A 27179-nucleotide genomic window follows, 5' to 3' on the forward strand; every position below is an offset into this window, starting at 1 on the left:
GTAACTGCTCTGCTCATAATGCAGACATGCTTCTCTTGAGATTTGTATCGCAATATTTGTATAAATCCCTAGCAAATCCTGATTCATCCTCCCAAAAATACTGCATAGAGTGCAAAACAAATCATTTTTATCTGGCATTAGACTAGATTTGCCCAAAATAATTTGGTCGAGAATGTCATTTTCTTGTTGAATTCAGAAAGCAGAGCATCGCCTCCTTGTGATACTGCACACATCTACCTGCCATGCTTTGTCCAGGTCACATGAACTTCTGTTTCCCCCTCATGCAGCATTTATAGAGAATCCTTCAATGAGGGATTTTTAATAATTTAGTACTCAGGGATTGGGCCAGACTGCTGTTGGTGTGTATAAGAAAGACAAAGAAGGAAAATAGGCTGATATATGTATATAGAGAGAGGGAGTTGAGCTCACAAAATGTGTTGACAAGATTTAAGGCAAAGCATTTGATTTGATAAGCAGCTGTTAGTGTATTGCTGACTCGTACACAATTAAAAAGTCTGGAGCAAACGGTTCCCTAATTAAGGAAACTGTAAACAGGGGTATGAATGTTTCTGGCGTCTTTAGTTTGCTTGTTCATGAGCTTGTCAATTTAATTCTTAACAGGCCCTGACAATGAGAGTTTTGTAACTCAGCTTTGTAGCTTGTTTTGGGTGGGCGTGGATTAATAGATGCTGTCGGCTGAACATTTCTTCTTGCCTCTACTCCAGGCCTCTCTACACCTCCATGTGTCTTCAGTGCAATCAGATGAACTTTTGCACAGCAAACACTCTCACCCGCTGGACTCCAATCAGACCTCTGATGTTCTCAGGTAAGTGTTGCTTGAAAAGCTATCTTCTAGTGCATACAATACAATTCAACGATAGCTAATATTGAATACGCCAAAATGTTCCTCTTTCGCAGATTTGTGTTGGAGCAGTACAACGCCCTTTCCTGGCTGACCTGTGACCCTGCGACCCAGGACCGCCGCTCTTGCCTGCCCATCCATTTTGTGGTGCTCAATCAAATGTACAACTTCATCATGACCATGTTGTAACATTTACAGAGCAGAACTGAGAACAGGACCTTATCAGGGAACGAAAAAAGAAGAGTGAAGAAAAGGTGGATCTGAAAAGAACCCAACGGATAACTAGAGTGCTGGACTTTATATGTACGTTGATGATCTGGGTAGGCAGTCACTACACCTGAGACCCAGCACTGTGGAGGAGTATCAGGCATCTGGTGTTTATAACACTCACTCGAAGAGAAAGAGAGGATACTACAGAGGACGAACGTAGGCCTTGAATGAGTTTTCCGCAGTGTGGAAGGCCAAAGAAAGACGACGAAAGTGCTCACTGGTGTTGTTCCACATCCCTGGTTCCACGCCACTTCGACAGTCGCGCTCGGATCCTCGGTTATCATGGAATCGGCCAGTTCTATAATCAACGTGTATATGGAGAAGGAATCTGTATAGAATCTGATGGAAAGGGACTTTGATGCTCTATGAAATGAGAAAAAGAATTCTTGGTTTCAAGACCTCTAATTCCTTGTTTCTTTTGGATGGGATTATATCCAAATGAAATGCCTGCATCTGTCTTATTTATTGTAAGTTTTTAAATGTATAATTTGTCTGATTTCTTAACCTCTTTTATATATAAAAGTTCTAGAAGGTTTGTATCGCCTTCCTGCTTTAAAGCAATTGGTCAAAAATATATGTAATCGTCTTAATTACAAAAACAAACCAACAAAAACCCACTAAAAAGATGAATAAAATAAAGTTGCGGTAGGTTGCTTTTAGAGTATTATTTTTTTGTAAGGGAGACAGATTATTTGTATTGTCATGATGTACAGAGGAGACCAGATCGGGGGTTTCTGTCCGCGCCTTTGCGTGTGGACACAATTACAGCTATGCTTTAGCTGCACGGGACTTGTACAGCAATGAAGTTCACTGTGTTTAAAAATAAAGAGGTACATTGTCGTATATTGTATTTTATACCACACATTTAGACACAAAAACGAAAAACTGCAATATATAAATAATTATATATGAATGCCGCACCGGACTTGGGTGGCACTGCTTCTGTTTTAGGAATAAAAAGTCAACTTCATGTTTTTTCCTGTGCTTGTGTTTTTTGGGGGGAGGGACTGTGATGTAAAATCTGATTGTAGTGATGGAGACTTGCGGCTTTGATGAAGATAACAAAGACCTATAATAACTTTCTTTCCCCACCCCCCTTAAGAAGTTCATTCATTTCACTTCACCTCGCCCTCCCTGATTGGCTCTCCTGTTTGCACCGAGTGAAAATTGACACTTAGAGCAAAATCACTTTTCTTTGAGTGTGACACAGAAATGTGTGGTGTAAATTGACTTTACAATCTGATCTGGGTACTTGTTGAAGATTCAGTGTTTGTACACAGAGAAAGATCTATTTCCTGTATCTTACTCTGAATGCACACTGTTTATTCTGAACAAAGACCCTGGGATTTCTCGTACCACCCACGCCAAATCTACATGCTTTCCAAATGCTTGTGTGTGATGAACAGCATGTGAAGAGCTATTAGGGCCACGCACTTGAAGGTCAGAGCACACCGATATTTAGTTTACACTCCATGTGATGTTTTCACAGTTTACTCTTATGAAAATAGTATATTATTTTCACTATAGTATGTGAGAAGCATACTAATTGGCTATTTGCAAACTACCACTTCAAATGTGTTTTAAGGTACTGTTCATGACAAATCCCATATTTCGCTTTGACTAATTGTAAATATAATTACATTGACCATTTAAATATAATTACCAAAACCATTCTTTTGTAGGTATTTACACATTTAAATTAGAGTTACTATGACAAATAAAGTAAATCTGAACACAAATACCACACTTTGACTACATTTACTGAGCTAAAACTATTGTTAAATTTTAATACATATAATAAAAGGTTAAAATATATATTCTCTTATTAAATATTTATTAATATTACTTCTTAAATCTGCAATACAATGGGAACATTTTAATGGGGAAAATGTTTACCGAAGAAATTTACTTAGCAATTTTTTATGTTAAACATGGTCTTCTCATGGTTGTGCCTATTTACATAGACTGTATTTTTGGTCATCACAGGCATGTTCGGTTATTTTTCCCCGCTTAATGTAACATAGGCTACCTCTTGCACTGTAACCATATTTTAACTATGAACACGCCTATGATGTCCAAACAATGGTGTCTGGGTAGGCGGCTCACAAGCCTTTGAGACGCAGTCCGAGTTCAGTTCAGCATGCACACCGCTGGGAAGATGAGCGCTGGTGCTAAAATCATTCACCATTCTAACGTTACCTTTTAGCTTGCTGCCTGGAAACAGTCTGATGGACACATATCGTTTAAATACAGAATAAGTGAATTATATGAAGCATATAAATATTAACCTTGTGATTATAGTGCTTCAATTAGTTAAATCTTGATGAATGGATCTCTTGTTAAGCGGGATAGCTCTAGCAGCTAGCCTGTTAGCTTAACGGTGAATTGTGCTACGTTGACCGACGACGCTCAACTTCCCGTCGGTGTGAGAATCACGAGAAACCGCGGTCTCACGGGCCTCACCGGGGGTTGTGTTTCCAATTGTAGCCATCGGGTTTGCTTAACTCCAGGTAAGACGGTTCCATTGCTGTCACACAGTCCTTTGTAATGCAAAATATACGTGTATTGGATTCTGTTATGTTAACGTTTGAGCCGAAGAGGTTGATACATTAAACATAAGTTTGTACTTGCTGTGTATCTGATGACAGTCTCCACAGTGAGCATTTAAAGTGTTTTAAATATAAACATTTTTTAGAGTAACACATGTTAAAACTGAAATATAAATACACCTAAACGCCAAGTAAACGCACTCTTGTACAATGGTAAGTTACTGTTATTCATGTAGCCTAAAGACGGCTAACGTTACTATATAAGTTACTTCAAGTACCATACCGTGGTAAATGTCCAGAACATTGGAAGTGCAAGAACATGGAAATAACATAGTACTTTTGCCAGTGTGGGTACTGTAATTATTATTATTTTATTTATTTTACACTTGTCATTTATGCTGATCTTTCAGTAATAGCAATATTGATATTAACTTAAGTAGCCTATCAACTAATATTGTGGGGTTACTGCAAACTTTTTTTGTTTAAATTTAAACATTTACTTTCTATTTCATTTTTCTTCACAGTAGAATGGCAGACAGCGCCGGTCTTCAGTTTGTGAGCCCATATGCATTCGAGGCAATGCAGAAGGTAGATGTAGTCAGGCTAGCAGCTTTAAGTGACCCAGAGCTGCGGCTCTTGCTGCCCTGTCTGGTGAGGATGGCTCTCTGCGCCCCTGCGGATCAGAGCAACGCCTGGGCACAGGACAAGAAGCTCATATTGCGACTACTGTCAGGGGTGGAAGCGGTGAACTCCATCGTTGCGCTGCTGTCTGTGGATTTTCATGCTCTGGAGCAGGACGCTAGAAAAGAGCAGCAGCTTAGGTGGGTTCAGATGAAATTTATTCCAGGTGGCCATTCAGTATCATTTGCATAATGTATCTGATAAGTCAGTCTTGCTCAGAAGTCCTCTGAGAAACCGAGAGGGATGTTATGGTCAGAATTTTGCTGAGATATATTAATACATTTTCTGTACCAAATTTTCTCCGTACAGGCATAAGGCTGGAGGCTCTAATGGTGAGAGCATCCTGGTTTCTCAGCTGCAGCACGGTTTAACTCTGGAGTTTGAGCACAGTGATCCTCTCAGGAGACTCAGACTGGCTCTCAGTGAGCTGTTGGCAATTATGAACAAGGTTTGGTGTCCTTTTTTTTACTCCTCAATAATGATCTGTCTTTTACATTCTTATGCAATTTAAAGAATTTTTTTTTTATGTCAAAATCATTTTTCTTAGACATTGTAAGTTTTTGAGATCAGACTTGTTGATGTTTGGTGTTATTAGTTGTGAAGAAATTAAAGATTGTAATTTCAAAACATGAATATATGGAAGGCATTTATAATAGTACAAAATATTTCTATTTAAAATAAAAGCTGTGCTTTTTGACTTCCTAGTCATCAAAAAATACTTAAAAAAAAAAAAAAAAACTCACAGTTTCCATAAAATTATCAAGCAGCACAACTGTTTTCAATCTTGATAATAATAATAAGAAAAAATCAGCTTTGCTATCATAGGAATAAATTACATTTTAAAATATGTTAAAACAGAAAACTTTTATTTCAAATTATTTCACAATGTTACTCTTTTCACTGTATTTTTGTTCAAATAAATGTAGCCTTGGTGAACGTAAAAAGGCTTCTTGCCAAAACATTAAAAAACAGACTCCAAATAGCTGATATGATTATTTAGTTCACAACGCTGCAAAACAAAAACACATTTATAAACGGCTAAATAAACTTAAAAAAAATATATGCCATGCATCTTTGTTAATTTATTCTATCACACATCAAAATAGTGTTACAAATGACAAAATATGTTCCTCTCTTCAAAAGGTGACTGACTCTAATGGAGAGTTTTTCCTCAAGTCCTCTGAGTTGTTTGAGAGTCCCGTGTACCTAGAGGAAGTGGCCGATGTTCTCTGCATCCTACAAGCAGGTGAAGAGAAAAGGGAAAACTAAATGCTTTTAGTTGTCAAGACAAATTTCAACAATCCTCTCTAGATCAGTAAATATTTCCCTCAGCATGTCAGAAATGAAGACCTAGCTAAAATTATACTTCAGCTGTGCCGGCAATTTGTCTTTATATGAGATTTTGTCCTTTTTTACCATCTTTTATTAAGATATGACTATAAATCTTCCTTAAAGGGTTAGTTCACCCCAAAATGAAAATTCTTTAAACAAGGAAAATTACATTTTGATTAAAGTTTATATGCTCCCAACAGAGCTGCCTTCTTTGTTGCCCATCATTGAGGTGGCCGAAGCCCTGCTTCACGTGAGGAATGGGGAGTGGTTCCTGTGCCTGCTGGTGGCAAACGTCCCAGACAGCTTCAACGAAGGTATGTCCATCACCTGCTGAAATATTATGTTTGACTTTAAAACAATTTAGAGATATAACTTAATACATTAGCTTTCCTATCCTTCAAAGACAACATACATAATCTATGTCGGTAAAAAAATTTCTTCTTTATCTGGTGACGCATCTGTGATGTGGTTTGTTGAAAATAACATGTAAAACAGAGATCGAGGTTGGCTAATGTATGTTTCTGTCGATGGATTCGCTTCCTAGTATGTTACAAAATACTGGGCGTTATTAAAAAAAACGTGAACATAACAGTGACTCTTTGTAATCTGTGATCAATGGGAGTGGTGTATGCTCTTATTTGTGAACGTAAACAGTAGAGAAAGACAACGCATGTGTATTAGTATCGGTGTACTGGATCGGTGCATTAGTCTTAAAGGAGTAGTTCACTTTAAAAAAAAAAACTTTTGCTGATAATTTACTCACCCCCATGTCATCCAATATGTCCATGTGGTTTTTGATGAAAACATTCCAGGATTTTCTCCATGTAATGAACTTCATTGGGAACCAAACAGTTCAAGGTTCAATGAGAGTTTCAGTGCAGGTTCAAAGGGCTTTAAACGACACCAGACGATGAATAAGGGTCTTATCAAGGACCCTTCAAGTCATGACTCGAAAAAAGATTAGTTCATTTTGATGAACGAGTTTGAACAGGAGAGTTACGAACGCTCATCACAGAACAGAGCAAGGTGAACATTTGTGCTTATAAAACTTAAACTTTTTTTATTTATTTTTTAAGTGAACGATTGTTTAGCTTGATAAGACCCTTATTCATCGTCTGGTGTCGTTTAAAGCCTTTTGAAGCTCCACTGAAACTCATTTGGACCTTGAACTGTTTGGTTCCCAATGAAGTCCATTATATGGAGAAAATCCTGGAATGTTTTCATCAAAAACCTTAATTTCTTTTCGACTGAAGAAAGAAAGACATGGACATCTTGGATGACATGGGGGTGAGTAAATTATAAGCAAATTTTTTTTTAATCACAGCCCAATGGAGCAGTATCAGACTCACAGTCTGACTAGACTATGACAACGCCTGGCTACCAAAATATAACAATATGTTTTATTTTTCTTCTTTGACTATAAAACCACGTGTGACTCGGTTACTTTACATTTTATCTGCCTTATGTGGCTATTGCACGATTATCTGAGAGGTGCTACATTTCCATTTTGATGCGTTTGGCTGCTGATTATGTGCGGTTTGGGCTTGGGTGTGTTTGTGCACCTCTTCATGTGTATGTGGGTTTTCCTCAGAGAAAACTGGGTGGAAATAATAATATCTCTGAGTCTCTGGTATCCTTTCATCACTCCCAGGTCCTTGTTGAGTCAATAGCTTATTTGTGCGAGGCCTCATTCAGAGCCAGTTTGAAACATTTCATATTATGAATGGCCAATTCTCAAGGATCATTACCTAGACAGGATCTTTCATTGGGAGAATATTCCGCTCAAGGCTGAATCATTAAAGGAAAGAGCTTGTCTATAGAGATGCACTGTAATCAGATGCAGCATGAATTGTGACGGACTCGGCTACGTTTTCTCTCAATCAGACGTTTTTTTCATAAGAGACTATTGAAACTAATATCATTCCGGCACTCAGTCATAAAAGGTTCTCTGTAATTCTAATCATTCTGCGCGGTGAACTGTCATCTGTGGTTTAAATCACAGAATAAACGGGAAACGGATATTTTAATTCAAGCCAAGGTGAGAGCCTAATACAAAGCCAAATAAAGAAGAGCTTTTTTTAAGATATTTGTGGATATATGTGTTAAAAATAATCTTCCCAGAGTCATAGCATTGAAGTTAATACATATGGTTCTGTCAGGTTTAGCTGATGTGCTCACATGAACATGCAGGACTGAATCTGGTCTACATAACATCCCACCTTTAGAAGATATATGCTAGCATTCAGATTCATCTCGATAAACTGAGACTGAACCAGTCCTGAAGTGTGTGTGTGTGTGTGTGTGTGTAAATATACATATATAAAAAGATCGGCTGGTGGAGATTTTTTAATTTTAATGTTATTTACCTTCAAATTACTAGATTTGATCAATAAATAATAAATAAATAGTAAATTAGGCACATTCCTCGCATTCTTTAAACATAAATTAAAAATAAGTCAAATTCATGCATAACCCTTTTAATTCAACTCAAAATTTCTTGCATTGGCTGTCTTTGCCGACCTCTTGTGGACAAATATTAATATAACATGAAGTTTCATGACTTTTGCCACTAGATGGCCTATTTGTAGCAAATGAGCTGTTCCGCTGGGTCCTAAAGTAATTTCTTTTCGGTATGCATTCAGAGACATATGTATTGTAGACATGATAAAATGAAGAGTTTGGTTCCAAAACGCAATAAATCCATTTGGATGAATTTGAGTAAAACTTTGTTTTCTTTACCAAGAAAATGGGAAGATGAAAACCATTATTTTCAAATTTTCACATATCATTTGTAGGTTATAAAAACAATAAAAAATTAAATCCAGGTTTCGATTTTCAAAGATTTATTATAAAAACAAAAATTCAAAATGCAATTAATCAAAATAAAATTAATTTTTGACGTTTGTCACGGTTTGGAAAGAAAGGGAGAAAACATTACATAATAACACGGCGGATATCACATTTTACGTATAATTAAACATTGACTTTTCAATACCGACCAGATACAATACAGATTTTTGAAATAACTCAATTTTTTTTTTTTTTTTAATTGCATTTATCGTGTTTTGGAACCAAACTCTTCAAATATTGTTTTGTTTTTTCTCACATTCCATTTATTCCTAAGAGGGTCAAAATGACCCGTGAGGGAAGGATTTGTTACTTTTTAAATTTCAACCACAAAACTCCTCGAATCCATTCTTTTTTGTGTGTGTGTGTGTATTTAAGTGCGACAAAAGTCATAGGGTCTTTGACCCCTCTGATGAAACGACCTGAGGGAAGAATGATTCAAACATTTTTGTAAAAAGCTCCAAGGCTCACCAAGGCTGCAATTGTTTGATCTAAAACACAGTTTGACTAATATTGTGAAATATTTAATGTAACTGTTTTCTGTTTTAATATATTTTAAGGTCTAGTTTATTTCTATGTTGGCAAAATTTGAATTTTGTCTCCAGTGTTTCGTCACATTGATCCCTCAGAAATCATTTTAATATGCTGATTTGCTGCTCAAGAAACATTTCTTTTTAGTATCAATGTTGAAAGCAATGTTTTTTCAGGATTCATTGAATAGAATGTTCAAAAGAACAGCATTTATTTTTCTAAATAGAAATCTTTTGTAACATTATACATGTCTTTACCATCATATTTGATGTAATTTGTCCTTGCATAAAACTGGCGATCTAGAGATCTACTGACCCAAACCTTTGAACTGTGATGTATATAATGAAAATATAACAATATTAGTATCTTTTATGTGGTTTACATGCTGTTAAAAATGTATAAAAGCAGCACATTTAATCAAAATTGCTTGTTTCTTTCATGCCTCTAGTGTGCAGGGGCTTGATAAAGAACGGAGAACGGCAGGATGAGGAAAGCGTGGGTGGCCGACGTAGGACAGAAGCTCTCCGGCAGCTGTGTCAGATGAACCCATCTCAGGCTCTGAACATCAGGGCCATGGTGGTGAGTTTCCAGCACTAGACCACCTGTCATGCTCTATAATTGGCTGCAGATAAATAATAATAACAGTGATCAGAACAATGTGTCATATTGATGACAAAACCATGTTCTTTCCGCAGGTGGAGGAGTGTCATCTTCCAGGTCTCGGTGTTGCTCTGACACTGGACTATAAGCCAGACACGGCAGATGAGGCGGTCAGTCCTCTGGTGTCTTATGTCAGCGGCCTACTTCTGGGCACCAATGGAAAAGTGCGCACCTGGTTCAGTATGTTCATTCGCAACGGTCAGCAGGTAAGGAACAACAGTTGCATTAAAGCGTTTGATGATTACCTGCTTTTTAAGCAATTGAAATCACGTATGTGTCTCACTGTCTTTCCTCAGAGGAAAAGAGAGAGCACCTCAGTGCTGTGGCAGATGCGGAGGCAGCTGCTGTTGGAGCTGGTGGCCATCTTACCCCGTTCTCGCAGCACCCATGTTCCCAATGACAGTGAAATGGACTCGGAGAGCAGCTCGGGGTACTCTGGCCTGCGAGAGGAGCATGTGGTAAAGGCCAGTGCGCTGCTGCGGCTCTATTGCGCACTTATGGGGATCGCTGGTCTTAGGTATGCTACAGTTCAGACATCTTTACTGTGGTGCAGTAGCTCGTAACTTATCGTAACGCACTTATCCTGCTAAACTTAATTTTCCTCAGTAAGAAAGTCCTGGCTCCGTTCCATGAGTTATGGAAATGATTTACTCCAACTGTTTGATTGTATCTGTTCCTGTTGATGGCGAATAGCTCTTTGAAGTGTCGCGAAGTTTTAAAGATGGTTTCAAATGTGTTTTCTCTCCACAGGCCCACAGATGAAGAGGCGGAGCAACTGCTGCAGTTGATGACCAGCCGTCCACCAGCCACACCTGCAGGAGTGCGCTTTGTCTCCCTGTCCTTCTGCAAATTACTGGCTTTCCCCACCCTCGTCAGGTACATCCTTGCTCTACCCATTAAAATCAATCATAAATTATGAAGGAGTAGTTAAAAAAAAACTTTTGCTGTTGATTTACTCACCCCCATGTCATCCAAGATGTCCATATCTTTAATTCTTCAGTCAAAAAGAAATTAAGGTTTTTGATGAAAACATTCCAGGATTTTTCTCCATATAATGGACTTTACTGGTAACCAAACGGTTCAAGGTCCAAAAGATGTCCCAAAAAAATACGTGTCCAAAAAATGCGTGTTTGTGACTCTCCTGTTCGAACTCGTTCATCAAAATGACCAAATCTTTTCGCGAATGAACCAAATGACAAAAAAAAGATTGAAAAAAGATTGTACAGGAGAGTCACGAACGCGCATCACAGAACAGAGCAAGGCGAGCATTTGAGCTTATAAAACTTCAACTTTGTTCTTTTTTTTTTAAATGGCAGATCGTTTTGCTAGATAAGACCCTTATTCATAGTCTCAAATCGTTTAAAGCCCTTTGAACTGTTTGCAGTTTGCACTGAAACTGTCTTTTGGACCTTGAACCGTTTGGTTCCCGTTGAAGTCCATTATATGGAGAAAAATCCTGGAATGTTTTCATCAAAAACCTTAATTTCTTTTCGACTGAAGAAAGAATGATATGGACATCTTGGATGACATGGGGGTGAGTAAATTATCAGCAAAAGTTTTTTTTTAAAGTGAACTACTCCTTTAAAGGGTCATATTATAAATTAGTTAATAATAAAAAGTTTCACACAATTTTAATATTTGATGTCAGAAATCCAAGGATTTTAATATGAATCATTTTAGCTGCTGGTCATTTTGGAAACACACCTGAAACACAGTTACAACTTTTCAAAAGTTTGGAGTCAGTAAAGTTTTTTTAATAGAAATGAATAGTTTTATTTGCAAGGATGTAATAAATTGATCAAAAGTGACAGTAAATGCTTACATTGTTACAAAGGTTTTCTATTTTAAATAAGTGCTGTCTAAACTTTACATTCTTTAAAAAAATCCTGAAAAATAATGTATTATGAGTTCCACAAAATTGATGATATTGATAATAATAAATGTTTCCTGCTCACTAAACTAGAATGATTTCTGAAGGACCATGTGACACAGGCAAATGTTTTATTTTTAAAAAACATACATTTAATCAGAAAACAGTTTTTTATAAATTGTAAAAACATTTCACAATATTACTGTTTTTCCTGTATTTTTTAATCAAATATATGTAGCCTTGGTGAGCATAAGAGATGTTTTTTCAAAAACCTTAAATCTTGTCAATCCCAAACTTTTGAATGGTTGTGTATGTCAAAAGATCAAGGAAAACCCTTTAAATGTGTAACATTAGCAAGTCCTTGAAGTGTATTCAGTAAAACATCAAAGATAATTTAACACAACAGCTATAACGTGGCTTACGTGGATAATTTAATGTTCTGTCACTCAGTTATGTTATTGTAAAGCTGTTTGTTTCTATTCAGTTACATTTATATCCAATTTAGTTTAGTTTAATTTTCTCAAAGTCCGGAGTAGAACCCATGTGCGTCATCATTGCTGTTGTGTCTTCTCTCTGCAGTACTCCAGAACAAGAGCAGCTGATGGTAATGTGGCTCAGCTGGATGATAAAAGAGGAGGAATATTTCGAGAGGTATGACAGACCTGAATGGACGAGCCCTTCAAACCCATAATAACCAATAAATGCATTTTTATAACATTCTATGTATGCAAGTTATTTTATGATCAGCAAGAAGGAAATCTTCTGGAAAAATAAACTGAATTTTTAGGCATGCACCAAACATATGTTTATCCATATCCTGATCTAATTAGTTTCATTTCGAAGAGATTAAGTATTTGGAACTATTTGATTTATTTTCTCATTAGTTATCTGAGGTCTGCCTGATGCATTCAGACCCACTTCTGTTCTGAGAGCATGTTTTATGTTTTTTAAGAGGACACAAACATTTGTGGTAAAATGTGCTTTCTATCTATTAGACAATTTTACTCCTATAAAAGCAGGGGGGAGAAGAGCATGAATGATAAAATGAAAACAGATGGGGTTATGCAGAGGTTAGGCAGTGACGGCCTTTTTCAATTTAATAACTAATAAGCAGCTGATGGGTTATAAGTCATCTCTCCTGCAGCTTGCGCTCCTCCTGACCCATTGTGATTGGAGCGCTTATCCATACTATAAATTTAGAGATAAATGTCCATGGGTGTGCGGCAGTGTGTTTTTGTGGTTGGTGTTATCAGGGATGTTAAGCCCACTGTAACCCTGGGGGTTGTTATGTGTGTATTCACATCGTCTGTATAATGAGAGTGTTTAAATATCATGGACTCTTTTTAATCCATTTCCTCCTCCTCCTCCTATTTTGCTTTTCCGTCTCCCTCTTCTCCTCCCTTCTCATATTCTTTCCAGTGCCGCTGGTGTCTCTGCCTCTTTTGGAGAGATGCTATTACTGGTTGCCATGTATTTCCATAGCAACCAGCTCAGTGCCATCATCGAGCTGGTTTGCTCCACCCTTGGGATGAAGGTGAGTTGAACATCACTTCAGCACTATTCTGGTGGGATTCGTTTTCAAAATGACATTTGATAATTATTAAGACTGGATGCCAGTCATTTCATGTATTTTACTAAGTGTTTTTTTTAGTGCATGTTACAGAAGTTCTTGTGCTCACTAAGGCTGTATAATACAGTAAAAACAAAATATTTTAAAATATCACAACTGTTTTGTATTTTAATATATATTTTTTAAATGTTACTTATTTCTGTGATGGCAATGCTGAATTTTCCATTTTTATTTATTATAAATGTTATATCACTGTCTTCAATAAAGTTTTGTCTATCCATTTATGGCGTTTTTTTATTTTGGGGTATTTTTTTAAATTTTTATTTATTTTTGAATTTATTTACTTCAAAAAGTAAAAAAAAAATTCTATGTAAATTATGCTTATTTTATGTTTTATTTTTATTTATTTTTTACATTTTTTTTAACTTAACTAAAAAATATCATTCCAATAAGTTCTTAGAGCTAAAACCTTATTTTGGCCTATTTTAGGATGCTCTAAATTGCAGTTTTTCACATTCATTTCTATGGGTGCCCATTTTTGACCCAAATACAAGATTAAGGAGGGGTTTTTTTCACCCACTTAACACTGTAGAATTGAGTAAAAAAAAAATTGGGTGTTCAGGAGACAAACTTGGGAAAAGTAGCCAAGTCTTGTACTGCTCAGATCACGGGAAGTATTTTTACAAAAAATAAATCAAAACTATTTTGCCCACATTTGTCCAGAATACGGATTTAGGGTTAATCACAGATGTTTCCAAACCTGTGGGTTTCATTTCTCAGAGAAGCTCAAAGATAGCCAATGAAACAGTAGCTAATATGCTCTGTAAATCAGTACATCTGTGAAACTCATATTTCAAACAAGTTGTGCAAAAGTTAGTTTGTTGGACAAAACCTTTTAATGCTAGTGCCTACAGCAGTAGGTCAGGTGTATCCATCAGTGGCACACTCTAGAGGTATTAGTTTTAAAAAATATATATAAAAACAAGTCCAATTTAGAACATAACAAAGGGTGTACTTAGTGTGGTTTACTTTTGGGCTTAAGTGCCAACATTAGTTAAAATCCACAATTAGTCCTCTAGCTGTAAACATCCATTATACTTCGTTTGTACTGTAAAAGTCTCTGAAGGAAGTGAATTAATTGGTGAATTTATTGATTGTTAGTGTCTGAGAACAGGCACGTCCCAAAGAAGGATATAGCGAGTTGTAATTGCCTTTAGCCGAGTCGTGCATTATCGATGAGTCAGGGAGGGTTTGTTTTGCCAGAATGAGACACTTTGGGCATTAAAAACCTTAATATTTTGTTTAAATTGTTTTTAAATCTGCAGTTTGAGTTTAATCGGGTTGTGGAAAAGATTTTGCTGATTTAAACTCATTATCCTTCCGCAGATCGCCATCAAACCCAGCTCACTGAGCAAAATGAAGACCATTTTCACTCAGGAAATCTTCACAGAACAGGTAGGCTACATCTTTCCTTGTTCTATGTTTGTAGTGGATTGTTGGTGTTTTAATATAAAACAGTCTCTTTTAATATGAACAATGTTTTTGCAAAGGATAATGAATTGTGTATGTCTCTGAGTTTGCACAATCTATTATTGCAAGAACTTATTGCAAGAACTTTGTAGTCACCAGAGCAAACATCTTAATTACTAACAACTTGTCATATTACATGCACTATTATAGATATCCTGTTCTAGCAGATAATTCTGAGAATTGCGTGCTTGCCATCTGTCGAACGCAGCGGAAACAAAGCACTTTTTGTCGTTATGCTGAAGACATCTGCTGATAATCTTACATGTAAATGTAGAAACTGATATTAAGTGGATGTTTGTGTTGTGGCAGGTGGTTACAGCACATGCCGTGAGAGTGGCAGTTACTAACAGCCTCAGTGCCAACATCACAGGATTCCTCCCCATCCACTGCATATACCAGCTCCTGAGGAGCAGAGCCTTCACCAAACACAAAGTGTCCATAAAGGTAACGTGATGGTCTCCCATACTGTTCTGACTGTGCTGTGTCTCTTCTATTGGAGCTCTGCCCTGTTGTGTGTTGATTTGTTTTGTTTTTGTGTCACCTGCTACCTTTTTTTGTTGCACTTTTGTATTGGATGGATTCCACAGTATTTTCTTGCATTCTTGCAAGTTTCTTTCTTATGTAATGTTTAAAGGAGTAGTTCACTTTAAAAAAAAAAAAAATATGATAATTGATAATTTACTCACCCCCATGTCATCCAAGATATCCATTTTCTTTCTTCAGTCGAAAAGAAATTAAGGTTTTTGATGAAAACATTCCAGGATTTTTCTCCATATAATGGACTTCAATGGGAACCAAACGGTTCAAGGTCCAAAAGACAGTTTCAGTGCAAATTGCTCAAAGGGCTTTGAACGATTCCAGATGATGAATAAGGGTCTTATCAAGCGAAACGATCGCTCATTTAAAAAAAAAAAAAAGTTTTATAAGCTCAAATGCTCGCCTTGCTCTGTTCTGTGATGCGCGTTCATGACTCTCCTGTTCGAATTCATTCATCAAAATAAACAAATCTTTTTTCGTGTCATTTGGTTCATTCAACGAACGAATTGGTCTCTGTTTTCTATTTCGTTATATTCTGTTTAGCTTTTTGTTTTACCTCTGTTTTGTTTTCTGTTCCCATCTACTTTATTTTAATTTTTTCAACTTTCTATTTTACTTTTATACTTTGTACTGTTCTTTTTTATGTTCTATTCTGTTCTATTATTTAGTTTTGTTGCATCCAATGTTCTGTTTTGTTCTGGGTTTTTTTTCTTGTCCTGTTTTGTTGCTTTGTTAAAAAAGCCCAGAGTGTGCTAACTACACTACATTACTCTGTTGACTCTGTTCAGTGCAAGTATTGATTGAGTCCATTGGGTTCTATTATATGTTTGACTGGCTGGCTCCTCTCCTGACTCATGGAAAGACACCCCATTGATTTAATTAAGGATGTGATTTTTGAATGTGGTAGTGCATCGGCCGGCAGATCAGAATGTTTCCTCACAATTACATCGTCAGCCTTAAAGACTGGAATCTGCCTCCTCTAGAGTCAGTAAGCCACGTTATAGCTATTGATCTGCTCAGCTGGAAAGATGATTTAATCACCCGAGTGCCAGAGGTAGATGATTGGATAATTCGCTTATTCTGAATGATCTGAATGACTCTTTCTTTCTTTCTTTCTTTCTTTCTTTCTTTCTTTCTTACTTCCTCCTTACTTCCTTCCTCCCTCCCTCCATTCCTTCCTTTTTCTTCTTTCCTTTTCCTTCTTTCCTTCCTCCCTTCCTTCCTCCCTTCTTTCCTTCCTTCCTTCCTTACTTCCTTCCTCCCTTCCTTACTTCCTTCCTCCCTTTTTTCCTTTTCCTTCTTTCCTTCCTTCCTTCCTTCCTTCCTTACTTCCTTCCTCCCTTTTTTCCTTTTCCTTCTTTCCTTCCTCCCTTCATTCATTTCTCCCTTCCTTCCTTCCTTCCTTCCTTGCTTCTTTCCTCCCTCCCTTCCTTCCTTTTCCTTCTGTCCTTCCTTCCTTCCTTCCTCCATTCCTTCCTTCATTTTTCCTTCTTTCCTTCCTTCCTTCCTTCCTCCCTTCTTTCCTTTTCCTTCTTTCCTTCCTCCCTTCCTTCCTTTCTCCCTTCATTCCTTCCTTTTCTTCCTGTCCTTCCTTCCTTCCTTCCTTCCTTCCTTCCTTCCTTCCTTGCTTCTTTCCTCCCTTCCTTTTCCTTCTGTCCTTCCTTCCTTGCTTCTTTCCTCCCTCCCTCCCTTCCTTCCTTCCTTCCTTCCTTCCTTCCTTACTTCCTTCCTTCCTTCCTTCCTTCCTTACTTCCTTCCTTCCTTTCTTTCTTTCTTTTTTTTTCAGGACTGGATCTTCAGACAGCTGTGTGAGACGACCACTCCACTCCACACTCAGCTGCTTCCATTAATTGATGTTTACATTAACTCCATCCTTACCCCTGCTTCCAAGACCAATCCTGAGGCCACCAACCAACCAATCACAGAGCAGGAGATACTTAATGTGTTCCAGGCTGGGGTGAGTGGAGCTAAATCCTCTTTTTACTCGCAGTGACTGCAGAATCATTGAAAACAGCAAAAAAAATAATAAATAAATAACTGTGATAAATGACCACCCTGCAGTAACAAATATCAGCCTACTCAAATCAGTGGCACAGATATTATTGAAGGTTATTTTTAGATAAACGGCTTCTGGATATTGCAATATGTACAAACGGTTTATGGAAGCATAAATTATATAATATCAAAAAGCAGTATTAAAGCCTTGAGTCTATGGTAAAGTGCATGTCAGTCCTAGAATAAAGACAATTAATATTCAGTAATATTCTCTATTAAACTGCACTGACACTATCAGATGAGGAAATAATTGAAACTAAATTGAGCAGGTAGAGACACTAACTTTGCTATTGAAACTGTTGTTGAACTGATTTGAATCAACGTTGAACTGAATTTAGCTGAATGATGACACTATTGTCTTGCTTAAATATGAAATTAATAAATACATTTTCAACATTAACCCTTATTTTCCTGTTTATTAATGTGAAGCTGCTTTGAAACAATCTGTGTTGTATAAATTGCTATAAATGCTATAAATAAATGTGACTTCACTTGACTTGACTAGATTATACACTATGCATCTCCAATTCTGTCCAATACAGAGCCATATGTTCCTGTAACTTCTCTTGCTTTTAACCTCTGTTTGACCTCTCTCCATCTCCCCCTCTAATATCTCTCTCTCTCTCTCTCTCTCTCTCTCTCTCAGGGAGATGGAGGGAAAGTTCATTCTCAGTACACCATCACCACCCAGTTGCTCATTCTCTATTACATCCTGTCGTATGAGGAAGCTCTGCTTGCTAATACAAAGACATTGGGTCAGTATATTATTACACACCTGGCATAATATTAAAAAATGTCACTTTCTATTTTGAATACATTTTTTTGATAAAATCTTTGCATTATTTTTATTGAATTGTATTGAAGTAAAATTTTTATCAACACCGATGTAAGAACACAATTGATAATCGAATTTTATTTTCTCGTATAAAATGTTATGATATTAAAATTTGGTCATTTCAATTTATCCGTTCAACCCAAATTCCAACTTCATTCTGAGTTTTGCATGTATGGTTCTTTTATTTTTGGACATCTTTTCTGTTTTGTTGTCTCCGTACAGCCTCCTCCCTTTTTTAATTTTGAACAATTAAATTATTAAATGAACAACAAGACTTAATCATTTTATCTAGATTTAATCTGGTGCATTCACTCTTATGTAAGTTCCTTTCTTGCCACCCAGAGTGCTATTTTAATATTAGGATGCGAGCAATACTGCTTAGCTTCACGCTCCCTCCTCGGCATGTTAAATTGCTTCAAACTCACACCAATCACCTGCAGTTTGACTTTGCTTTGGAAGCCTCTCATGGGTTATTAGAGCGGTTACTCTTCACTGTTTATGCACACAGCTCTTCCCAGAGTGCTGTGCTTATTTAATCTCTTTTTCTCCCTCTCTTCTCCTCTATCATCCTGGAGTAATGATGCCCTTTGGCTGCGCTAATGAACTGGAATACAATGAAAAATCACCTGTACATGAGCTGCACCACAGAGGCCTATTTTTAACAAACAGCCTGATAACCATGCGTGCCGTTCTCTCCTCCCAGCACTTATGCAGAGGAAACCAAAATCGTACTCTCCTGCCCTCATGGACCAGATTCCCATTAAACACCTCATCCGCCAGGCCCAAGGACTGCAGCAGGAGCTGGGAGGTAAAGGACACCCGTTTAACCTCCAATGCGCTTGTATTCAGCCAAGTAGTTTTCAAATATGTTCACCGGGGCTGATAATACTGCATGTTTAGATGCATCACTAGACACATGACATTAATTTAATACTTAATGTTTCTCTCAGGATATGTGCATTTTTATTAAGTGTTATTCTAAATAAAATAAATATGAATTAAAGTTTTTAAAATATTATTTTATTTTATTATTTAAAGGGATAGTTCACTTTAAAATACATTTTTGGTATGTTTTAGCTTACCTCTAGGGCATCCAAGATGTAGGTGTCTTCGTTTCAATTTTGATATTTTTAGGTCAAACCGTTCTTGTCTGTCAGTCATATAATGGAGGTCTATGGTCACCACCTCAAACAGCATGCACAGAGAAGTCCAAATTAAACATGATTTAATGACTCATAAATGTAAGTACACACTGATGGCCTAAGACACGTTTTCTCACACAAACCGCTCGTTTCGTATCTTAGGCCATCAATGTGTACTTACATTTATGAGTCATTAAATCATGTTTAATTTGGACTTCTCTGTGCATGCTCTTTGAGGTGGTGACCATAGACCTCCATTATATGACTGACAGACAAACGATTTGACCTAAAAAGATCAAAATTGAAACTACTGCGGAAACAAAGACACCTACATCTTGGATGCCCTTGAGGTAAGCTAAAACATACCAAAAATTAATTTCAAAGTGAACTATCCCTTTAATTTTATTTCCATGTTCAGGCCTGCACTCTGCTCTTCTGCGTCTACTGGCCACAAACTACCCCCACCTGTGCATGGTGGAAGACTGGATCAGTGAAGAGGAAGTGACTGGTACTCTGCCCTTACTGAGGAAGATGCTACTGACATCCTCATCCTGCAAATACTCACAGACACAGCTACGAGAGGGTACGAGCAGCTCCCACTTAGTTAAAGACGAAATGTGTAAACCACCTTACTCTTAGGACTGTGATTTCATTAAAGTTTTTCTGGCATTTACTGAAGTTTCAAATATGATGCATGATTTAACAATCATTTTGATGGATACAAATAAAAAGCATTAAAAGTTAATAAAATTGGATGTATTTCAAAAATTCCAATGGAACTGGAGTGGCATATGTCCATATAATTTTTTTTTTTGTAAATTTAAAACAATCACGGATGAAAATAGAAGCATTGCTCAGGTGGATTCTGCAAACTATTTAGCACGTCTCTGCTATATGATGTACTTCAAGCAAATTTCACTCTACTGTAAACCAGACCACTGAACTCTACATCGAGACTCTTAACACCCTTTGGCACTGGAAGTGATCACACATGCTTATTATGGCCTATGAGATGAATAGTTTGTTGTTGTAACCTTTCATGTGCATGACTCTGTTTTGCACCTGTGGATTAATGAGCCTGAAGGTGTTTGTGTATTTATACATCGCTGCTCTAACAGGCTTGTTTCTCCACAGGGCTCTTGTATTCACAGATAGTGACAGGCTTGTGCTATTGCTATATTTAATGATATGGACATGAAAAACAATATATTGACTTCTAAATGTTTAACTTTTCCCTTCGAATTAATTATAATCAAATATTACAATAAGCAATTATTTGTGATTTATTCTGATTTATAAATCAGCATGTCATGAAATTTTTTTTCTTCTTCTTAGCTTTCCAGAATGTCCTCTCTGGCGGGCCCAGGCTGCTGCGTATCCTGGAGCACTTGACGCTGCTCTCTGCGGGAGATCTGATCCCTTACGCAGAGGCTCTGACTGCCAGCATGGGGCTGCTCTTAGAAGACGGGGTATCTCGCAGAATCCTACAGACTGTTAACAAACTCTGGATGGTACTTAATACAGTCATGCCACGCAAGTGAGACTTCCTATCTGTTTTATATGCTGTAGTGAAATAGAAGGATATCTTTAGCATGTGTTATAAGTCTCTATCTTCCTTTACTTTGTCAGGCTGTGGGTGATGACAGTAAATGCTCTGCAACCCTCAGTAAAGCTCCTGCGGCAGCAGAGATACACTCAAAATGATCTGATGGTGGATCCTCTCATTGTCCTCCGCAACGACCTCAGAGTCTTCAGGTATTTTCTGATTTAAATGTTGTAATTTATGCCAATTGTTATGCTGCTAATAATAAAATGATAATTTCTAATAATAAAAGAAAATATAAAATCTATTTTATTTAGTTTTTTATTTTTTATTTTTATTTATTTATTTATTTGTATTAAGTTTGAGGTAGATTGGGATTTATCAAGGCTGCCTTTATTTGATAAAAAAACAACAACAATTTAACAATTTTAAATTTTGTTTTCTCTAAAAAAAAATGCTGTTTTCTATTTGTTTATATATTTTAAATATATAATGTATTCCTATGTTTGCATCATTACTCCAGTCTTCAGTGTCACAATGTGTTATTATTGTCAATGTTGAAAATAGTTAATTTTTTTTCAAATGTACGTTATTATTTTATATATGTGTTTGTTCTTCTGAAGGTGTCCTCCACTAATGGACATCACTCTTCACATGCTGAACGGCTACCTACTGGCATCTAAAGCCTACCTGAACGCCCACCTGAAGGAGACGGCTGAATTTGAGCGACAGGCTCAGGCCGTATCAAACATTGGGCTCGGTGGCCAACCTGACACACCTGAGGTCACCAGAGAGGAACTGAAGAATGCTCTGCTGGCTGCTCAGGTAGACACATGCACACTCACACATCTCTAATACTCTCAATCATGAGTTTAGTACATTAGGCATATGTGTGTTGTTTTTGGTTCCCTTCAGGACAGTGCAGCAGTACAGATCTTGCTGGAGGTGTGTTTGCCGTCCCCTCAGGAGGAGCTCCAGCTGGGAGGAGGTGGAGGAGCAGACAGTCTGTTGAGGAGCATTCAGTCTGCTCCAGGTATTCCCATGCGGAAGCAGGTGGGCGACGCAGTTTTTGGGCGGGGGTCCCAGCGGGAATGCGAGGCAGAGGGCGGACTGCTCAGTGACCTGAGGGAGGTGCAGTGCCTCATCTGCTGCCTGCTGCACCAAATGTTCATCGCAGACCCCAACATTGCCAAACTAGTACACTTCCAGGTAACTAAATCACAGTGATCACCGTTATGATGATATACATGTGTTGTAATGACACACAATCTTTCCATTTTCAGATTACTTGCTTTTGTATTTGACGTCTTTTCTTTACTCATTTTAGAGTAATACAGGATATTCAGTGAGAAAAAAAAAATGTATGCTGCGATTTAATTTTATCCTTTGGGAATTGATTAGATTGATTGGAGAAAAGTGGTCTCTGTATGGCAGGTGGTTGAAAGAGAGCCGTTAAAATAGGTGGAGCAAGTTACACTACTGTTCAAAAGTTTGGGATCAGTACGATTTATTTATTTATTTTTGTCAATAAATCATTTAAAGGGACAATGTGTAGGAATTTCTCCCATCTAGAGTTGAAAATGTATTTTGCATTCTCCAGCGCCCCGCTTTTTCAAATGCGCGTTGCATCTACGGTAGCCATTATGTACCAAAAAGCTATGACAGGATGTCTTCTAATAGCACTTCGTCGAGTGTTCCTTCGGGTGAACAGGTTTGTTATTTCAAACAAACAGCAACTTGACAAACTAATGTTACAGTATTAAATACTGACTAGGAAAAACATGAACTTTTGTAATAAGTAGTTATGCCTTCTTTATTCGGTATATTTTTTGTAAGTAAGTGCATTGTTAGATATCATCATCAACTTTTAACCATAAATGTTCATCTGTCTATAAAATAAAGTACTTTCCCGTCCCATGTATATAAAAATAATAAATTTTTCGTTTACAAGGATAAGTCAGATAATTGGCAGAGGTATTTGTACACCATTGAAGACATATTTGTGAATAAAAATATAGATTTTAAATAATAAAATGTGTAATGTACACATTGTCCCTTAATCCCAAGCAAAAAAGTATCACTTTTTCCTCAAAAATATTAAGCAGCAAAACTGTTCTCAGCATTGATTCAACAAATGTTTCTTGAGCACTAAATCAGCATATTAGACTGATTTCTGAAGGATCATGTGACACTGAAGAGTGGAGAAATGATGCTGAAAAATCAGCTTTGCCATCACAGGAATAAATTACATTTTAAAAGATGATCTCTTAGAAAAAAAGTTATTTTAAATTGTAATATTTCACATTACTGTTTTTGCTGTATTTCTCATGAAATAAATCCAGCCTTGCTGAGCATAAAAGATGACTTTCCAAAACATAAAAAAAATCTTGATGACACCAAATGTTTTGAAATATCCTGTAAAATGTTGATGACACTATGAAACCTTTTTCTTTTTTCAAAATAATATGCACCAGTTAATCATTTTTCACATTTAGCAGGAACATGTAATAAGGTCATTTTCCAGTTGATGTGATGTTTGGAAATGTTGAATTTAAACAGCAATTAGGTTTATGCAAACCAGTTTCAACTGAAAGAACTGGAAAAATCTGTAATTGTCTTTCTAAACTCTATTTGAGTTCTTAAGGTTTTCTAAATGTTCTTTAAATGTTTCTTCAGGGTTATCCACAGCCCTTGCTTCCTCTGACGGTGGCAGGAATTCCTTCCATGCACATCTGTCTAGATTTTATCCCAGAACTCCTCGCTCAGCCACAGCTGGAGAAACAGGTAAGCAACTATCAGTGTGTCCACCCATATTAATAGCCAGGACTAAATGGACCATGTACTAAGTTCTGGGAGTGACAGTGTCATTTGAATTTACGTGTGAATGCCATAAATTATCATTGTGTGTCTGTATACACAGAACATAATCCCTCACAAACCTGTCATGGTCTAAAACAATAACCATAGTGATGTTTTTGACTAAATGAGATACAGATGTAGGTCATTTACTATATTTAGTATAATACAAGTATACTCAATAGGATGTGAGACTCTACTACAACTTAAATCAGAGCTGTACAGCTGCAAGTTGAAGCATTAAGAGTGTGTATTACATCATTCAAATTGCTGACACATGGTGAGCCCTTAGGGTTGACCTCTGGGCTTGATGCTAATGGCAGTTTTGTTTTTTTCTGCCACAGATCTTTGCCATACAGCTGTTGTCCCATCTGTGCACCCAGTACGCCCTGCCCAAATCCCTCAGTGTGGCACGTCTTGCCATTAGTGTGATGGGCACCCTCCTTACTGGTAAAATAACTCTCTCTCATCTGTTTCTTTATCTCGCTTCCATTCTCTCTTTATCTTGGTCTCTGTTCTTATTCATTTATTAGGGCTGGCATTTTATTAAAGAGCGTCTAAAAATAACATTGATAATTGGAGAGATCTGTTACCCTGACTTTTTTTTTTTGCAACCAAAACCAGCCTGCGCAAACTTGTCTGATTATCTTTGTACACACCGCCCTCTGCTGGCCATTCGTTACTGTCCACAAACCTTCATCTGCAGTGTTTATAAATTATGCATCAGCCATCCATTTATTATGTTTTATTGAATGAGAACCAGATGAGTCTTGAGCACTCTTAAATCCTGCAGTTCCTTACAGTTTTGTATTAGATCATTTAAGTTTAATGTTATCTCGTGCATCTGTTCTTAAAAGCAACCAAAAACTGGTCCATTATACTCACTTAATGTTTGGTATCTGTTACAGTACTGACCCGTGCCAAGCGCTTTGCATTTTTCATGCCAACGCTACCATGCCTAGTTTCGTTCTGCAAGGCTTTCCCTCCACTCTTCGATGATGTCATGTCACTGCTGGTTCAGGTGGGACAGGTGTCGGCTGCTGATGTCACCACCAAGGCCAGAGACATTGACCCTCTCATTGCCAGTGAGTGTGTTCTTGTCTTATTTGACTTTGACAATTTTATAATGTTCAATGGCTGTTGGGATGTCGTAGGGATATGGCAAGATTTTACGTTCAATTATTTTACTCATTTGATGCTTAACTACCGTAAGTTAGATCTAATGAGTGCAACAGCGCTGGCCCACTTTTTTTAAAGGCCTTGGTTTTGGAAGTATTTTTCACATAGGGGCTTAAAAAAAGTTACAAGCCATGAGCCAAACCAACCAGCAAAAAAGTGAATCTTAACACCACATAGATTTGAAGTGTGATGGATACGTTTGTTTGTTGCAATTCCATGATTAGTGGCGATTTCTTTGCAGAATTATGGATAATGTAGTTTTCACCAAGAAATCCACTGATATTTAAAAAAGTTGAAATGCAACGATCTGATGGCTTAATTGAAAACTTTGGAGCTCATAGTAGGTTTGTTGTTAAAAGTTTGTTATAGTTAACCCCTCTGGGGCCTGAGGTGTTTTGATATGCTCTGACATTTGTGCTTGTTTCTGTTACTTGTGACATTTTCATGGGTAAAGTATTATTACACTGTATTCAGCACAAACTCTGCTACAATAATATTTCAGGAGCATGTATATCAAATTTTGTAGTTTCGAGATAATGACGTTTATTCGTGGTTTGTGAAAAAACTAAAAGTATTAAAGTCACTGAAATAAGGTCATAAAACCTATACTGATTATTTCAGTGACAATACTTTTGAATATTTATCCTTTTTTTCTTTTCTTCCAAGGCTAAACTGTTGCTCTCTGTTAAGTTTAAGTGTTTTTAGCAATAATAGATCTCAAAACAGTATACAAAAAAAAAAATGTTATTGTAATTTTTTGTTTTATAAAAAATGTTTCTCTCCATGGAAATAGCTACTGAAGCTGGCAACCTTGAGTTTTATATTTGCAAATGGCCTCATAGGTATCATGACATGGGATTGTGTGATTTATTAAACAACCACAGATTTACATTAGCATAATTGTAAATAGTTTATAGTTTCTGCACAGTCTGTTGACAATGTGTGTTTTTGTTTCAAAGTATTCTATGCCTTTTCGTTTCGGCAATATGACGTTATCGTTTCTCAGTATATTTCTCAGTAATTATCAAGATAACCACACTATGATTTGGCCAAATCATGTAGCCCTAGATTAAGATCTAAAACACTGTGCTCTTGTGATTAGGGCTTCAGTATCTGAGAGAGAAGCCACAGGAAATACATCTATCAGAATCCAAACTCGCTCTACCAAAGAGATCTGCAGAGGAGCTGGGCGGAGCCGATCCTGACGTACAGCTGTGCTATCAGATCGAGGCCACCTTCATGGACATCATCAGCTCCAGCACACAGACACTGTGACAACACACAGGCAAAATAGAAATGATGAATGACTGTGTATTTTGTCCCATGTAGAAATTAAGCATCACGTTACAGGACTCTTGGTCGTACAAATCTACTGAACCTACAAAGCATAATGATAGATGTCTTGCAGCTGTTCAGTCCACTCAAAATCCCAATACCACAAGTGATGAAAACATCTGGAATGAAGGTAATGAAAGAGAGTCTAATTTGACATAGTTTTAAGTAGACTGTACTTATATATGAAAAGTCAAATCACTGAGTACCATTGTTAAAACAAAGGATAAGATGTGCTGAAAAGTAAAAATATAGATTGCAATTTCACATTCGGTTGCCAGGGAAATCCACAGTCTATAATAACAGTGACTTTCCAGGAAGCGTCTTTTAAGTCTCATGTGAATTGGATACTCATTCTCTGGCCGGTCCATAAGGATTGGTTTAGAAGTAGTAGATGTTTTCTAAATGGTGTGTTAGGTTGTTCGTTAACTGTGTATTTGAGTGTCCGAGGAGATGTGTGTGTCCGGGGCACTTAGCAGTGATCTTATTGGTCTGTTTTCTAGACCAGCATTTAACTGTATTTTCTTGGCACACATTCAACTTTTCTTGAAGGGTGACGTCTGAGTTTTTTTTTTCTTGTCTATCTTTGAACATTTGTATTAAAACATCTTTTTGGAAAGACTTTGTTTCCTTACTAATAATGGCTTACTTGTAGTTGCACATTATCTCACTTCACCCTTATTTAGCACATATTGAGAAGAACATCTGGCTGGCATTATTGGATATTACAGGCATTTACATAGACGTCAATATTTCAGATAGGCCACCTAAAATTATTTTATCCTTTATCTGTGGTGGTAAAATGGTATTAAAAAATAACATTTCCTCTAAATCCACATGAGGGTGCTCTTGTTTCATGTAAAAATACCAGATCCACAGCCTAGAGTACACATGGAAACGCTTATGCATGTTCAGATGGCATGAGCAATGATTGGAGCGTAACAAATAACTTGGCCAATCACATGCTCCTTTTACACAATGTGTTTTCTGTGTTATGA

The 27179-nt window shown here is 37.0% G+C and overlaps 2 protein-coding genes across 3 annotated transcripts in view; both read left to right on the forward strand.

Moving 5' to 3' along the window:
* Window positions 1–2102, forward strand: part of med13a (mediator complex subunit 13a) — a 75911-nt gene extending 73809 nt beyond the window's left edge. Inside the window, exons 29-30 of the mRNA XM_039676082.2 lie at window positions 726–826; window positions 919–2102. Coding sequence (XP_039532016.2) covers window positions 726–826; window positions 919–1051 — 234 coding nt within the window. The 3' untranslated portion in view covers window positions 1052–2102. The remainder of the gene's footprint in view (window positions 1–725; window positions 827–918) is intronic.
* A 1134-nt stretch (window positions 2103–3236) lies between these two features.
* On the forward strand, window positions 3237–26802 carry ints2 (integrator complex subunit 2). Of its 2 annotated transcripts, none has more exons than XM_039677418.2 (25): window positions 3237–3642; window positions 4206–4502; window positions 4672–4810; window positions 5506–5608; window positions 5895–6008; window positions 9521–9651; window positions 9768–9938; window positions 10029–10249; window positions 10483–10608; window positions 12182–12253; window positions 13022–13136; window positions 14559–14627; window positions 15012–15146; window positions 17026–17196; window positions 17941–18049; window positions 18833–18937; window positions 19690–19854; window positions 20607–20808; window positions 20901–21026; window positions 21438–21639; window positions 21730–22023; window positions 23491–23598; window positions 24015–24120; window positions 24579–24755; window positions 25952–26802. In XM_039677418.2, the coding sequence occupies exons 2-25, from the start codon at window positions 4210–4212 to the stop codon at window positions 26122–26124; spliced, it is 3627 nt and encodes a 1208-aa protein (XP_039533352.2). In that variant the 5' UTR covers window positions 3237–3642; window positions 4206–4209; the 3' UTR covers window positions 26125–26802. The 2 variants fall into 2 exon arrangements, with proteins under 2 accessions (XP_039533352.2, XP_039533353.2); XM_039677419.2 differs by having other exon boundaries at window positions 4209–4502.
* The last annotated feature ends 377 nt before the right edge of the window (window positions 26803–27179 follow it).

The sequence above is a fragment of the Pimephales promelas genome, chromosome 23 (assembly GCF_988280905.1).
Source record: "Pimephales promelas chromosome 23, fPimPro1.hap1.1, whole genome shotgun sequence".
Lineage (NCBI taxonomy): Eukaryota > Metazoa > Chordata > Actinopteri > Cypriniformes > Leuciscidae > Pimephales > Pimephales promelas.

Excerpts from the sequence above, each read along its gene's own strand:
- ints2 (XM_039677418.2), top strand. The coding sequence starts at position 4,210 with ATGGCAGACAGCGCCGGTCTTCAGTTTGTGAGCCCATATGCATTCGAG. Across the intron at positions 9,652-9,767 it reads TGAACATCAGGGCCATGGTG|GTGGAGGAGTGTCATCTTCC; the intron begins GTGAGTTTCCAG and ends TTCTTTCCGCAG. Across the intron at positions 17,197-17,940 it reads TTAATGTGTTCCAGGCTGGG|GGAGATGGAGGGAAAGTTCA; the intron begins GTGAGTGGAGCT and ends TCTCTCTCTCAG.